Source organism: Heptranchias perlo, chromosome 25 (genome assembly GCF_035084215.1).
Source record: "Heptranchias perlo isolate sHepPer1 chromosome 25, sHepPer1.hap1, whole genome shotgun sequence".
NCBI classification, from domain to species: Eukaryota; Metazoa; Chordata; class Chondrichthyes; order Hexanchiformes; family Hexanchidae; genus Heptranchias; species Heptranchias perlo.
In genome coordinates, this window is record NC_090349.1 from 20,925,458 (window position 1) to 20,941,887 (window position 16,430).

At 38.3% G+C, this 16,430-nt stretch overlaps 1 protein-coding gene across 1 annotated transcript; it reads left to right on the plus strand.

Annotated features, from left to right (window-relative positions):
* The first annotated feature begins 3,331 nt into the window (after positions 1–3,331).
* Positions 3,332–10,744, plus strand: lhx5 (LIM homeobox 5). The gene is made up of 5 exons (XM_068006298.1): positions 3,332–3,501; positions 5,242–5,465; positions 6,226–6,503; positions 7,316–7,481; positions 10,359–10,744. Exons 1-5 carry the CDS (start codon positions 3,332–3,334, stop codon positions 10,742–10,744), a joined length of 1,224 nt encoding a protein of 407 aa, XP_067862399.1.
* Positions 10,745–16,430: the final 5,686 nt, after the last annotated feature.

Here is a 16,430-nt window from a genome sequence, read left to right on the forward strand (position 1 = left end):
CAACGGTTTTATTTTAATAATGTACATCTTTTATTTGGATATTAGTTTAGTTAGCTACAATTCCGGAATATTGAGTGTACTCGGTATATTTGCTTTTAATTCTGGATGGCGTGTAACCGGCGATGTTCTTTTAAGGCTGAGACGGAGCACCAGATTACTTTTCAAATGTACAAATAGTTAATACCGAGATTTGTTACACGGAATTTTTGCTCTTTTATGCAAACGAAATAAAAGTATTTCACAAACAGTATTCCCTGGCCCAGAAAAAGTTGAAACCGATGTTAACCTTCTCAAAAGATAACTCGATCATGGTTTCACCGACAAAGGCTCAAAAAGATCTGAGTCTGTGCCTCACAAAATGCACATATATGTGGCACTCTGATCTTGCAGCTAAACTAACCCTTTTCAGACTTTTGTTCTTTTTTGAAACGTCACAGAAACGTGACCCCGGGTTCATTACACTGCAGATTTGAAACGACTTGGGGTTCCATGTCAAAATAATCACTTCCCACTACACATGAATTAACATGAATGAAAACGGAACAGTTTGTTGAACATTGGGAACGTAAGCATAAAATTGTCTTTAGCTATGTTATGTAGATGATCCGTGACTATAATGCGTTGTTGTTTTATTGCATCTGTTAAATAAATACTCATCCGAGTTTCAAAATAACTCATCGGTTCTTCCCTTCAATCTCTGTCGGGAACTGAGAAACGATGAGAAAATGTTGAAACTATTGCAATGCCTTATGCTTTAAAGATAATAATTACTTTTATTGGGAAATATCTGTCCGTTTGACACTATCACCCTATCAAATACGCAAAAAGAAAGATAACCTCTCTTTATTTGCAAGTAAAACACTTCTGAACATAATGTCTCAAAAATGTAATCCAAAGTTTATTTTAATTGCAAAATATATATATATGGAACGGCATGTGATTTACCCAACCTGGTTTAACGTTTGCACTCGGCATTACCATCTATACATACAGTTGCCTAATCCACGATAAATCGATGGATTGTAATACACAACGCCTGCATATTGGGAACAACTCGTGCCATTTTGTACACTCGCGTGAATATTTTGTTTTGAATCGTAATTAAACAGCCTGATCCATGCTCGTTTCAACATGCACAGAGGCGATTGTGGCATCGAGAAATGGGGTCTGCATAATATGCCTGGCAAATGTAAATGGCATATACTTGATCGGTAATCAGGTGTAACGTACTGTTACCAATATCAAGCCAGCTAGCCATTGGTAAACATGGCGAATATTTGTCCGCGTTGAATAAAATAAAAACTGCTGCAACTATCATATGAAACGGTAATTAAACTTTACACAGACTGCGTATTACTGACCCAGTGAAACAATTTTATTTAGTATAGAATGACACGCCAATTCTATACCATATTCATATGCTTGTTCCCTGCTACTGTCACGTCGTAGTGCCAAAGCTAACAAGATGTATACAACTGAAGTACTGTGCTATAATCAACAGTTGTGGTGTTGGATGGTAGTTTATAATTGGCGATTTCACAAGTTCTCTCTCCGTCCCCCTCTCCGTCCAAGAGTTGGGTCACTTCCAGTTATCGAAATTCAACTCAGGAAAGTGCAACAGATCAAGTTTCAGATGTTATATCAACACCCTAAATGGTTAAGCTGTTAATTACTTAATATCTCCACAGTGCCAAATTATACATTACCCTAGATTTCTGATTTTAAATTAGAGTTCTTAAAGCATAGGCTATTCTCCTTAAGGAACGGTGGAAAGATGGGTAAAATATGTAACTGTGAGTAAATAAAACATGTTTAGTCTGTTATCCTGCAAAGGTGATAAAGCCAAGACAGTAAATGAAATGACTAATTAAACAGCTTCATTCTGTTCCCATTAGCAGTTGCTTTGTCAGGCACTTGTCAGCCCACCCTTTTAACTGTGAACTTAAGTCTACAAAGTTAATCCACCCTGTATATCTTCCTAATTACCCTACAAGACAACAGGTAAGAGGTTATGTATCGAAATCGCTGCTCTCTCCAAAAATGAACCATCTATTTTAGTTCGTCACTGCACCCAAAAAGCTAAAATGCAAGTCAATGAGGCTTGGATGTGATTTCTAGAAACGATTTCAGTTTGTTAAAAAAAATCGCTAACCTGCTGATTCTTATTTTTCGGATTGTTATGATTTTATTTAGCATGTAACACAACTAACACAATATATGGGAAGGAAAACATCCAATGCGCTTCTTAAAAGTGCTTGTTGGAAAGTCATACTGTCGATTGGGCACAGTCCCAAATCCATTCACTTTTCATAAAAGTTTTAAGGCGTCCTTACATGCGGGATTTTCTCCAAATACATTTAAATCAGCAGCCTACGACAAAGCACACTCCACTAAATCGATTACCTCGCAATTTATAACGATTAGTACCAATCAGATAAAGTTGCCTTTACAAAGAAACCGACGGACAGATCCTTCCCCAGGCTAGCAGCTAGACCTAACGTTCACTGTACTTAGGTTCTGAATTCTGTATATCATCCCACAAAGAGCTTGGATTCTGATCTTTAGACTTATGCAAAGAGACCTTTATCTCTTAATTGGCTTTTATTTGGGTACCGAGTCTCTGAATCTGTTTCTGCGGAGGATAAACGCTGTGCACAAATGTGACCCGACCCAGAAGATGTTAACTTACCAAAAACAACGTCCGTTACTTAGACAAAAGAAAAATCTTCGTATCAGAAAGAGGGGAAAAGGAGGAAATTCTTACTTAAAATATTAGGCACCGAGTAAATCTAACACCCACAATGGTAATGGGCTGTTTTCCTCTGTGCGAACACAACGTTGCATTCAATTTAGATATGCTATAAATTAAGCGTTTCTATGGTAGCATGTCTCTGATTGGGCAACATTTCCCGTACGTGACGGCAAACGTCACCAAATCTGAATAAGGATGCGCGAATTACAGCTTCGTACACAAAGATGATGGAGACAGCATGAGCGCCGAGAAAAGTCACATCCACCCCAGATAGGATGAATTTGAGTTGATTGCTGAATGTGTAAGGATAGCTTCAAGAAGCAAGATGAGCTGCTAGCAGGCGCATCTGAAAGTAAAAGAGGATTATTTTGCATTTTCCAGCTCCATCAAACTTCAGGGCGAAAAACAATCGTACCCATCGCGTGCAGCTTTGGCAGAAGGGGTAAAGTAGCAGCTGCGAATCTGACAAGAGGAACTTGAACGGAGCAACTGGATTTTTGAAGTGCAATCTGCAGTCACTTGAAGTTACGTTTTTTTTTCCAAAGGAAAAGCAAGATTGTATCCCTGAAGCAAAGCACGATGGTGCACTGTGCTGGTTGTGAGAGGCCTATTTTAGATAGGTTTCTCCTAAACGTGCTGGACAGAGCTTGGCACATCAAGTGCGTCCAATGTTGTGAATGCAAGTGCAACTTGACTGAAAAATGCTTTTCAAGAGAAGGGAAGCTTTACTGTAAAAACGATTTCTTCAGGTGAGTTAGATGAAGGTCCGTTCTCATTTTAAAGTGACAGGGTTTCTTTTTAAACATCAATCTACGTATAATTTTGTTTCTGTGTGGTATGAAACCCACCAGACCGGTGAATACTGTTTGTCCACTGGATGTGCTTCGTCTATTCGTACACATCGACCATTTATGGAGCAAAGTTTGAATAACTTTTAAAAGATAAATGAAAGCTCATAATTAAATAATAATCAACATAAACCAGGAAAACACATTTTGATTTTTGATTTCAGTACAGGCCTACAAAGGGCTCAGATAGGGCCGTGTAACTTTAATTATGTATTCGGTGTTAGACGCAACAACCCAAATTGTTTTTATCTGGGAATGCAATACCGCAATATGCCATAGATAGATATACAAAACGATTGAGATAAACATCTGTAACTATTAATTCCGACCTACCTGGTGTTAATACGCTCACTGGAATCTAATTGTTTCCGGGTCTACTCAATGTTCCGTGCACCTTCTTAAACACACAGCCAACACGGAGGACATTTAAACGGGAACTTCAGGTACATGGCAAGCTACAGTGTGACCTATTCACAATTGTAATGGTGCATGTCGAAAGTTTGGAAACTTTTAAAGGTTTTAGGGAGTACCAGCAAAATAAAGTCCGGTGCAAGTTGCAATTCAAATGCAAAATGTAGATTGTATGATGTTCTTATTTTTCAGCAAGTGACGAGATAATGCAAACGTTTGTTATTTAAAAAAATTAATTTAAACTGCATGTGCCTGGAAATAACACTTGCTCACTGGGCCTAACCAATGTGCATTTACGTAGGAAGAATGGGACTGTTCCCTTTATAACTCCTTCTACATGCAACTACTCACCAATTTGACGATTCTTTTAAGGTGTCTAATGTAGCAACACTTAAACGTATTTAATGATTCTGTTAAGCTGCAGATGAACCAATTATACCTCGCGGATAAGACAAAGATGACTTATGATCTCTAATTCTTTTACTAAATCAACGTCATTGTCACCAAAATCGGTCTGTACGGCAGCAGTGGTATTCAGTGTACGGAAATAATCACGGGGATAATGTCGGGCGATTCATGACTTTTGGCATTCTAGTCTCAGAGCAGCAGAGGTTGAAGGCTGTTGGCCTCTCCCACCTCCTGTCCCGGAATCCCCTATATTTGATCCAATCCAGAGCCGGTCACCTTTAAATAATAATAATTGAAAAAAATCTTTCGCCCAAGTTAATCATTAGGGGACTATGTTCACAAGTACCTTCTAATATAACCTACTTTTCTCAGTCTCAATGTATGTAATGTGCGCTTTTATGAAAAATAATGCGTTCACCTCTAAGGGCAACAGTTATTTTGATATTCCGACTTTATATTGTCATTAGAAACTATTTCAAGATCTATTCTCACTTACGGGATGCTATCGTGCTTCCATTATAATTAATTATAATGAGTATTGCAATCTATTCAAATTTAGTCCTTAAAAAAAGAAAGGAAGATACTTTCACAACAAGCATTAAACAGTGAGGTGCAACTGAAGACAATTTAAATGTAAATGCGAGCCCTCTTGATTCTGTTCTCTTCCGATAAGCAAAACAGTTCTGTCAGATTCGGAGAACTGTTTATAATTATTAGGTCCTCGTGACCGTCCTAATTGCACAATTTTCTCAATGAGATGGTAAAGGCTTATTTAATTATGGAGGTGGTATATATTTACATGGCACCCATTTCTGTTTACAGGCGGTTTGGTACAAAATGTGCCGGATGTTGTCAAGGTATTTCTCCCAGTGACCTCGTAAGAAAAGCAAGAAATAAAGTGTTTCACTTAAACTGCTTTACTTGTATGGTTTGTAACAAACAACTGTCGACTGGAGAGGAACTGTATATCATTGATGAAAACAAATTTGTGTGCAAAGAAGACTATTTGAGCACCAACAGTTTAAAAGATACCAACTTAAATTCAGGTAAGGCCCGACGCTAGTATTTGTATTCAAACCTATTGTTAATGCTTGTGGAGGGCGGGAGTTGCTTTTTTTTGTCTTTCTCCCTTATGGGGTATCACTAATTCAGAACGCCTTAAAATATTTCAGCCCTTGGCCCCTCTTTTCTAGCCTGTGTAATGGGAAACTTTGTTCAATCTTCATCCACCTCTTGGCTATTGCTGTTAAAATCATATTTACTTTGACCACATGCCGCGCGTTTGAATTCTAAAACTGTATTTACAAGAAGATTTTGAGATAATTTATTACTTTGGGGTATCATCCATCGGAAATGCCTCTCAGGGTTTCCATTTGGATTTGATGTGGTTTAAAGTCAAATACACTATCACTATACTTTACAAATATAGTATATTAAGCAATTGCTTTTTTCATGGAAATTATATTATAAACCCGTGTGAAATTGCAACTGCATTATGTGAAAATACATTTTGTTAAAAATGAAAGAAACCTTTAAAAGCTTTTTAATATGAAACTAGAAAATGAAAATATTAAACACGTGTTTTGGGGGAGCGTAATTATACACCTTGAATTGGAGGTATGTTCAAAATTTTGCTAATTACTTGGATTATTATTTTGTAATTTTTGAAAAGTCGTCTCACTTCTCTCGTAATACTTGTCGAGTTTATTTATATAGTTTGTTCTTTACGTGCTGGTGGAATGACAATGGCATCTTTCATCGAAGCCTGCCTCTGACAGGTTAATAAAAGCCGTTTATGTCTTTCAGTATCTTCGTGTACAGATCGGAGTTTATCGCCTGATATCCAGGATCAGAATATAGACGATACAAAGGAAACGGACAATTCCACCTCGTCAGACAAAGAGACGCAGAATAATGAGAACGAGGAGCAGAGCGCGGGCACCAAGCGGAGGGGACCCAGGACCACGATTAAAGCCAAGCAGTTAGAAACATTAAAAGCCGCCTTCGCTGCTACCCCGAAGCCCACCCGACACATACGGGAGCAACTTGCTCAGGAAACAGGCCTCAACATGCGGGTTATTCAGGTATCATCACATCGGTGCTCTTTCGGCCCAGATCCACTTCCTCCGTAGACCGTGTCCATCACTCCCAACTTTACTTATTGGATCATTTTTTTAAAAAAAAAGATTTATTGGAAATAAATGAACAGTTATTTTACAACCTTATCTTTATTTGTACATTCAAGTATTTTCATTGCTTTTTAAAATAAAGGTGAAAATATTTCGAATCAATTATATTTTGTTTTAAATGTGATTTTACTGGGGGAACACTTAAGCCACAGTGTACTTGTGTTTCATTCTATCCCAAGATATTTATTAAGAATTCACTTTAAACTTTAAATATCTAAAGGACAGTCCAGTACTGCACGGGCACTACTGAGAGAGTGCGGGCACTATATCAACACATTGCCATTATGTTCAACGCCGGGGCTACTTTCGTGCACACGCATAATCAATCCGATGCTTTGTCTTTACCCATAACATTTACAGTTGGTGCTTTTTAAGATCCTTCCTGACGCGATCGATTCCCTCCTAACGTCAGTCTTTCAGGCGCGTCAGAATTATTTTGCTACATTTTCACCATCAAATTGTTAACTTTTTTTTCGGTTTAAAAAAGGATTGAACTTTTTTCGGGTTTAATGTTAAATTATTGTTTGCAGCATCACTTTCTCCCTACAATCCACATACAAAGGAAAGGTATTGATTTAATCAACAGACAACAGAGATAAACTGATTTCTATTAACTGGTTTGTCCTACAATTCATTGTTCACGTAGGTAGGTCTTATTAAATGCACTTGCTATATTGCCATTAAAGAACGGGCCATTGTTTTGGCAGGTCTGGTTTCAGAACAGAAGATCTAAAGAGAGGCGAATGAAGCAGCTGAGTGCTCTGGGTGCGCGGCGGCACGCTTTCTTCCGAAGTCCCAGGCGCATGCGTCCTTTGGGAGGGCGCCTGGACGAATCGGAAATGATGGGTTCTGCTCCCTACAATTACTATGGAGGTACTTTTACACCACTCAACTTCCAAAAAGAGTTTGCCTGCCCTTAAAGAGGCAATGTATGGACAAGGTCCTGGCACATTCTGAGATTTTTAAAAAATTCCCAATGCTATAATATCACCGTTTTCTCTCACTTCTCGTTTGTGGCATTGGGTTGGCAGAGAAGGATTTGTAATCTTTCGGCGTTAAATTGTCATCCGCCGCCATATACCGTTCTGTTTTGCAATCAGAGCGTCAATCATAAAGCATATTGTACAGGTCCCTTTGTAAAGGTGGCACCTGTTTTAAGTCATTATTTTACTTATTTTATCAGGTGATTCGCATTTCGGAATATGGGTCTGTCTCCTCTGGATTTTATTTCGTGTTCAACCGCACTCATTCGGAAAAGGCAAAAGAGTTTTAACTCTTTTGTTACAAAATGTAATAGTTTTCAAGCTTTAAAAATAATCCAGATGCACCACTTTGGGGAAGGAGAGTTCGGATATGCGTTTGTCACTTTGCATTGCGTGAATCAATTATTGGTGTAATTACCACCTCCCTTCCCCAGAAACCATTTTTTAAAAATCCCCTACAATAATCTAGATGTACCACTGGAACGTTTAACCAATCCGTTCATTTTTGCGAATCGTCATGACTACTCCAGATATGAGCCCAGAGTTCATTTGATAACCGCCTAGTTTACGTTCTATACGTTCGTACGATTTGAGTGGTCTAAGGTGCTCGGTTGCTATGACTTTCTCACTCGTTTTGTGGCATCTGCACGGGTATTGAGTGAATGATCGCAGCCTGTTGAGCTCTTTAATCCCCCCCTGTAAGAGATTCCGCTCCGGCGCTGGCCAAGTTGCGCCCGATAAAGCAATGCATTGTGATGAAGCTGTCTTTTTGAAGAGAAGCCTAGCCCATTCAGCGTGCACTTTCTCTTGTGTTTCCGCGAACAAAGCTACAGCTGCAGCCTTTTGTCGGATATTCACCCAGGATTTGTTCCAATTACCTCGAACTCTTCGAGCATATGGAGGGTCACTTGCAGAGCGCCACGACTCTGCTCTTTGCCGTTTGCTGCAGCCTTCTGCTTCCAAATTTAAAACAGCACCTTCACTAAATTAACATATTTCAAATTTTTAACGAAGTAAATATATAATTGTATTCCAAATGTATCTTCCTTATGTACCCACGATAAAAAGTCCCCAGATTTATCTAGCTCGGTTAAGTACAGTACTATTAATATGAGTTAATATTTGGACTGCAGTAACTCTAAAAGGTTCCACTGCTGCGCTCAATCATCTAACACATCTGTACTTTATAAATCCAAACTTAATACCAGTATGCTGAATTCTATATTACAATTAGTCTCCTATTGCTGAATGGTATAAGTGTTAAGACTGCTTTAGATAGGATGTATTACATATGTTACTATGAAAACTCACATTACTACACGCAATACCTAATATCCCATAGCACGTATAGATAAGGAATACTTTTTTTAGTTACATTTAGTTAGTTGGAAAATTATTGACACTTCTATGAAGTACAAAACATTACAAGGAGCAGACACTATTTTTCTATTATTTTGGTTATAGTTTAGCTGCAGTTTTGTGGAATATCAAAAATATAGCTATAAGAAGAAAAAAGAACCAAAATCAACAGGTTTCAAGTATTAATTCTGCTATTGCGCTCTGTGCTTATTGAAAACATCTATATACAGTTGGAATCTACTGCATCGTATTTTACACGTTCACGTACAAATATTAGATTTCATAGGCATGTAGATACTGGCATCATATTTTACTGAAGCCTAACACTTCGTTTAAATTAATATAGCTTTTATTACAGATATAATATAATGAGTCATATAACCAGGAAGTATTCCATTGACTGCTGGCGTTTGAGTTCCCGTTTCTTGGCGTTTACCAATAGTAGTATTTGGTCATTCTAAAGTTATGCATACAAATATTGCTTACGTTATTTATTCCAGTGTAGCCTTCCAATCAAAAGAACCAAAGTTTAATATGTAAAGGAGAAGTCAATTGGTTTACCTTACTATAAGGTCACTCACATTGGTTAAAAGTAATAATTATCAAGTGATGAACAGTAAACCACAAATCATGTTTTCTCTGATTTTGTGGGGATAGGAGTGGAAAGCGAAGGGTGGAATTCTAATCTTGGTCATTTTACTCATTGTTTATAAAATCCGAAAGATAAAAATGTTGCCTTTTTCACTGAATGCTGTAGCTTGTCATCCACTAATTGCTGTAGACTGGGGTTCAAATGGATGGCCCTGGATTTTATATGTCGGCCAAAAATGGGAAAAGGCCTGTTTTAAAGTTTGGTTTTCAAAAAAGTCAGCGTCATACTTTTGAGCTGCATTTGCAAGTTACAGCATGAACATCACACTCCTGAGTGTGCAGTTATTAAGATCTACTTGTCGTTATGATGGATGAGGAACAACATGTCCTCACTCGACAACTAAATCACGCCATTTTATTTTACCTTCTGATAATATTTTAAGCTGAATTAATTTGTTTTCTTTCATTACAATATTAGAATTATATTATGTGCATTTGTTTTGATCTAACGTTAGATGGTGTGGTTTCAACTGAAAGGAATTCTCCTGGAATGTAAGGTGAAATTGTTCCTTTCTTTGTCTGAAGAATCCGACAGAAATTATTGTGCAAAAAAAAGCATTTGGACAGTTACATGGGTAAGATGGGTATAGAGGGATATGGGCCAAGTGCAGGCAATTGGGACTAGCTTAGTGGTATAAACTGGGCGACATGGACATGTTGGGCCGAAGGGCCTGTTTCCATGTTGTAACTTCTATGATTCTATTAATTAAATTGGAATTTAATTGCAGAGGTAAAAACTTTTTTTTTCCCCATGTAGATTATCAAGGAGACTACTATGGCCCAACTGCAAATTATGACTTTTTCCCGCACGGTCCACCGTCCTCTCAAGCACATTCGCCGGCAGATTCCGGCTACATGCAGTCCTCAGGACCTGGAGGAACCTCACTCGGAGTACTTGAACCTCCCCTTTCCGGCCACCATCCTCCCGCTATCGGTGGCAGCGAAAACCAAAGGTATACGGACATGATTTCGCACCCTGACACCCCGAGCCCTGAGCCAGGCATGACCGGACCGCTGCACCCGATCCCGGGCGAAGTGTTTAGCGGAGGACCGAGCCCGCCCTTCTCAATGTCCAGTAACAGTGGCTACAGCGGCCCGCTTTCACATCCAAGTCAGGAGATGAACGAGACGGCGGTCTGGTAAGGCGGATCAACCCACTGTGACTCCAGGCGGCTCACCTACCGAACCAATGGTAATGATCACAGCACTCTGGCATTGGGTTACTCAACTTTAACCTCTTTGAAACACTTTGCTAAAAGCCCCAAGGCTGTAACCTGGGACGAACCCCTCACCCACCCTCCCTCTTCCACACCCAAAGAGGCAGAGGCGATGTGACCGATTGCCAAGTTAGCAACACCATATCGTGCAAGTGACCTCATAGCAAGGGGGGGGGGGGAGGAAGTTGGTGTTGCGCATGCGTAATTGGCGGCACGTCCGGTATGCGCAGTAAACTCTGGGAGAGGAACCGCCTGATAGAACATCTGGACCTGGCACTGCGCCACTCCGCAGTGAGTTTGAAGAAGGCACTGGATATTAATAGAGTTACTGGTTCTGTTGTTAATGTGAATAAAGATCGTTTTAGTTTCCACCCACCATCATCTGACAATCCATGTTTCCATAAGTCATAGAAAAAAAAACCCCTGGCATCGATGATGACAATCACTTTTAGTGCTTTGAATAGTTAGTTCCCATCCCACAATCTTGGAGATCCCCGCGTGACACCTTTTTAAATTTCTTTAATTAACTGTAAAATTGTCACCATTGATGTTAAAAAGTAAAACTTGAATAAATATCCTTTTTTTACAAACAGCGATTAGAAAGCATTATTTCAGGAGTTCTCTGTTATTATGGAATGTGTGTTTGGGTGATGGGATTTTGTGTGTTCATCCACAAAAGGAAAAACTCAAAATGCCTCAGTGTAACTTTGGTTCATCATTACACAGCCAGAACTGATAATAGGTTGAAAGATTGTGACTCTTCCTGTCGAAATATGCCATCTAACTGACTTGATGCATAAAGCTAGAAATTAAATACAAATAGATTTGATGAAATGATGCAGCAATAATCTTGCCTCTTTCTGTAGTGCAACCATTCAGACATGCTTTAACCATGTACACAAAATTGCTGGATACTTCCGTGGACATTGATCATAAAAATCACAGTTAAAGCCTTGGCGGTATATTTATGCAAGCTATTACTTTACGAACTATTGCAATACTACATATATATATATAAAACCTCCCCCCTACGAAGCTCATTTGTATGGCATCAAAATGAAGTAAATGGGAGCACATATTAATTCGGCATAAAACGAACATTTAGCTTTAAGCCGTTAAATATGAATGATTAATCCATTGTCGTCTTGTCCCTACATGCCTAAATATATACATGGTTTAAAAGGTGTTACAGTCACCATTTATAAAATGTACATAACCCGGCCGATAGTTTGCTAAATTAAAGCAAGAGAAAGACCAATAAAGATATGGATTGACAGAAACGATTTTACTTTGGAGGCGGTTAAAATGTCCTATATATTTAATTCTAACCAGACATTGTGAGTCTAACAACTTCAACCTAAGGATACATTTTGCATTTATTGGATGAATGAAATAATTAGATTGTGTTAAATGTTAGATCGTTCTTATGAATGGAACGCAATTGTACTAAAACCTCACTCTATCAGTGTTTTTGCAGCACACCTGAAGCAAAGTTTTGTTATACAAAGTAAAAAAAAAATCACAAGTTAAAGGGTGGTGGAGAACAGAATTATCGGTTATCTAAAGCATCGCCCCCAGTAAGAGGTTTAAATAGTGCAGGTAAAAGGGTATCTCCAGACAAATAATTCTGGATATGGTGACCGAACTGCTGCAAGTTTTCTTTCTCGATCTTATCATTTTTTTTCACAGATCTATTTTACCGAAAAGGAAATTTGCGAGACGTGATATTTAACCTAATAGTAATTTCTTCGAACTGAAATAATGCGAATGCCCCATGTGAATGCAATTTTTAGTCACAGTGCAGAATAAGACGCCTGTTTAATTTAAAGATGCAGTTCAGAGGCCAATTGCCAACAGCGCCTTGTTGTCACCACGAACTTAATCGTTTTCACTGATACTTCTTCACAGGATGTATATTTAATATTGTACTGTAATTTCCTTCAGAATCTTTGCAACCTAGTTTCCAGTTGGACGAATTCATTGTAAGAGTGTTTAAGCTGTGTTGGGTTTATCATCAACGAGCCATCAATCAAATGAACCCCAATGGTGTGTATGAAAAGGGAATAGGCGATAAGCTTTATGAAGACTAATGACTTAAATGTACATTATCCAAGTGTCGCGTAAATGATTTAACCCCAAGTTTACAGTGGGAACCCCCAACCTTTTAATGGTATTCACCTGACGACACGTTGATTTCTGTTAGCTTCTTGGGTATTTCTGTAAATCGTCTGTTCAACTTAGCTTTAATTAGTAGATTTATGCAAATCTGTTTTCCACAATGTAATGAAGGCCGCCCTAAAACAATGAACATTTTATGACCATATTTTGGTCTGAAGGGAGAGAGTTGTACTAACCATGTGCTCCAAATTCATAAATGTGCACTAAATATAACAATCCAATCTGAAATAAGTTATAGTGTCATTAACCACGTGCAGATGTTCTGGTGAGTCAAGTTATAGTATAAATTCCCTACAAATATTATGACGAGACTAAAACAAATGTTGATACAAACTTTATTGTTTCCATTTTGTTTTCCAAAATGGTGACCTATTAAAGAAACTGATTACACTTTTATGTCTATGTCTGTTGCTGCCGATTTGAAGTTCGTTTGCCAGGTCCTCTCCTAGGTTTAAGCCGACAGTCTGTTTAACACGGTACTCAGCACGGTTATGTAGACGCAAGTAGATAGTCCCAATGAAATGATTCTGCATTTGGTATGACCTTGACTGTTTTCATTGTTTTCAAACCTTGCAGCGGCTTGTATATGTATGTGTCATGTGTGTGGGGGAGGGGGAGGGGGGTCATGTGAATGAGTGAGAGAGATCGAGAGGGCGTGTATGATTTGAACTGTGTATGTATATTCTGAATGTGTGTGCTTTAGTTGCGTACAGTGTGATATGTCTGTTGTGTAAACCGTGTGCATATTGCATGTATTTGCACACATCTGTGTCTGTGTACTATGAATGTTCGTATTGGCGTGTATTTTGTGTATGTACGTGGACGGTGTCTGTGAACTGTGTGCTTGTGTGTATTTTGAAGAGGTACCGTATAATTTTTCAAGCTTTCGGTGAAAAATAGCAGGATTCAGTTTTGTCGACTTTCTATAATTAATGACCTCAGTTGTAATAGGATTTTGCAGCCTTTGGCACTGACTGGAAACACCTTTTTGCATAAGATGTAGCATACAATAGGGAGCTGCCTCTTGATTTATGGGTTCCTACTCAGGAATGAATCTCCCGGGTAGCTGGCCAGCAAAATTCATCAGAAGAGACACAAACGGCTTTTGTGTGGATGTTTTTTTTTTGCAGTACCTGAAAATTGATACCTACTTGGACTAGAAACGCAAATGAGAAAGTGAAAAACAAAAGTATTTGACGATATTAATGGCATTGCGGTTTATTGCAGTTGGTGTTGCAAGCTATGTTGTCTTAAAACAGTCGAAGGTACCTGAACCTGCACTGCCAAGCAGTCGCTTGTGTTTTTTGTTCCAGCTGTTACACCACAAAGCATTAATCAAATGCAAATCCAAAAAGGTCATTTGTAATGCCTAAAGGCTGGTTTAAATTCCCCAATATCCCTACTCCTGGGCTCTTGAAAGAACTGTATTGAAATTTACAGCAAATAAAATTATCTTCTCTCCTGCTTGCAGTTCTGTAATTATTTTTCTGACGGTTGCCTTCAAAGTATATGCGGTTTGATTACAGTTTTTTTAAAAAATAGTAGTTCGCCTCTTTGCAAAAAATTTTGTTTGGTTGAATTTGAATGCATAAAGTGGACTTGAAATTGAGTGGTGTTTGGTTTGACGTGAAACTGATACTACACTATTATAGTCTGTCAGCGCTTCAGATGTGTTTAATGTAAGAATGCCTGCTAGATATTTGAGAAAAAAATGCTTTCACCTTAAGTTGCTATATACAAGATCCATCTGAAACTGCTGAGCATTTTGGCTTGTGACACCTTTCAAATGCATATACCTCAGCGAAAATCTACCGATATATATATATTCCTTATCTATAAAAGGCAACCTTTTTGAATTGCAGACAGATACGTTGTAATTATGCATTTGTAATCCGTTGCATTTATACACACGTTGATATTTTCAAGTATTGTAAATAAGATGATAGGCGATGTCACGCGGGTTCTGTCGTGATATGGCATTTAAATAACTGATGGAACTGATCCCATAATGTTACAGTGACGCAGTTTATTTATAAAATGGTTATTCAGCTGTAGTCAAAATCTTAAAACTTTGGTGTAAACAACAAATGGATCAATGAAAGACTTTATCCCTACATTTAAGCGGCCCATGGAGGCGAAGCCATTACGTGTATGGTGATTCAGACAGCCTATTGGTAATCCGTGTTGGGTTTTCCTGGTACTTTGGGATTTTAGAGGCCATAGTTTTCACTATTTCTGGTGTATGCAATGTGCCAACATATTTGGCTTGATTAGAGTTTTTTTTTGTTCTGGGACAGTTGGGTCTTGTTGTTCAATAGTGTTCCAGCAAAGAGTAATTTCTGCGACTATGGTACAGGAACACTATCCTCACAAGTGGTCCAATGATAAGTTGCAGTTCACTTAGGTTAGGATGCTGCTCTGCCCCAGCCGTGGTCTAATGAAGGAATACTGTGTGGCGGTCCCAATTCAATAGTGGGGTAAACCATTTCCTGTTTGTTTGGGGTGTTTAGTTGCGATATGTTGATTGATTCGATTCGTGCAGGTCAGCACAAAGCACTGTGGATAATAAATCATGTAATTATGGCGGGTTACATGGTGAAGCAAATACCAGGAACCTCCATTAATCACTGGTAATTGTTAACTCAGAAAGTTAATGCTTGGATAACCGGGCAGTCCTGGTACTTCAACTAGAGTAATTCTCTCATCTTTATAATATTTAGTCCACACTGTAGGACTTTATAACGATCTTCTCACCCTTTTTAAATAAAATTCAACTAAAATCTATAATCCAAAAATGAAAACTGCGTACTAATTTTGTAATAAATTAAAATGTATAACGGGGTTGGAAGATTACGTTTCTCCAGTGAATGCTGTGACCCAATAACTATAATATGAGCCTTACCATTTGCTTAATTCGATATAAGACGTTAAAGGAAACATGCCTTTAAACAGTCTTTATGTGATACGCAAATGTGTAAACGAAATGACGCACTGGAAAGTGCAGAGAGAAACCCAATCTATTATGTGTTCCTTAATAAAAACGCATGATGGTGGTGAATTAAACTATTATTTATGACACAAGAGTTGATCTTCCACTGTGTTATTAGGTAATGTATAATGTCAAAAATAGTGGATCTTTGGTATGAACAGCAAGTGGCTGCTTTGAAAAATATCAGAGTTCCTTTCTCTTTTGACAATCAACTCAAAAGATTAACTGGGTAAAGCTACATAGACAAAGGGGGAATCGATACATTTCTAGAAGCTGGAAGTTTTAGCAAATAAGGAAATAGTGGAATATGCTGAAATAAATTATGGTTCTTCATGGTTCTTGCTTTTATGTTTTACAGAACATACGATCACGTCAGAATTTTCACAGATCTAACTTTAACGAATACTAAGTACAGCAGTCCCCTGCAGCGTTAATAAAATATCTT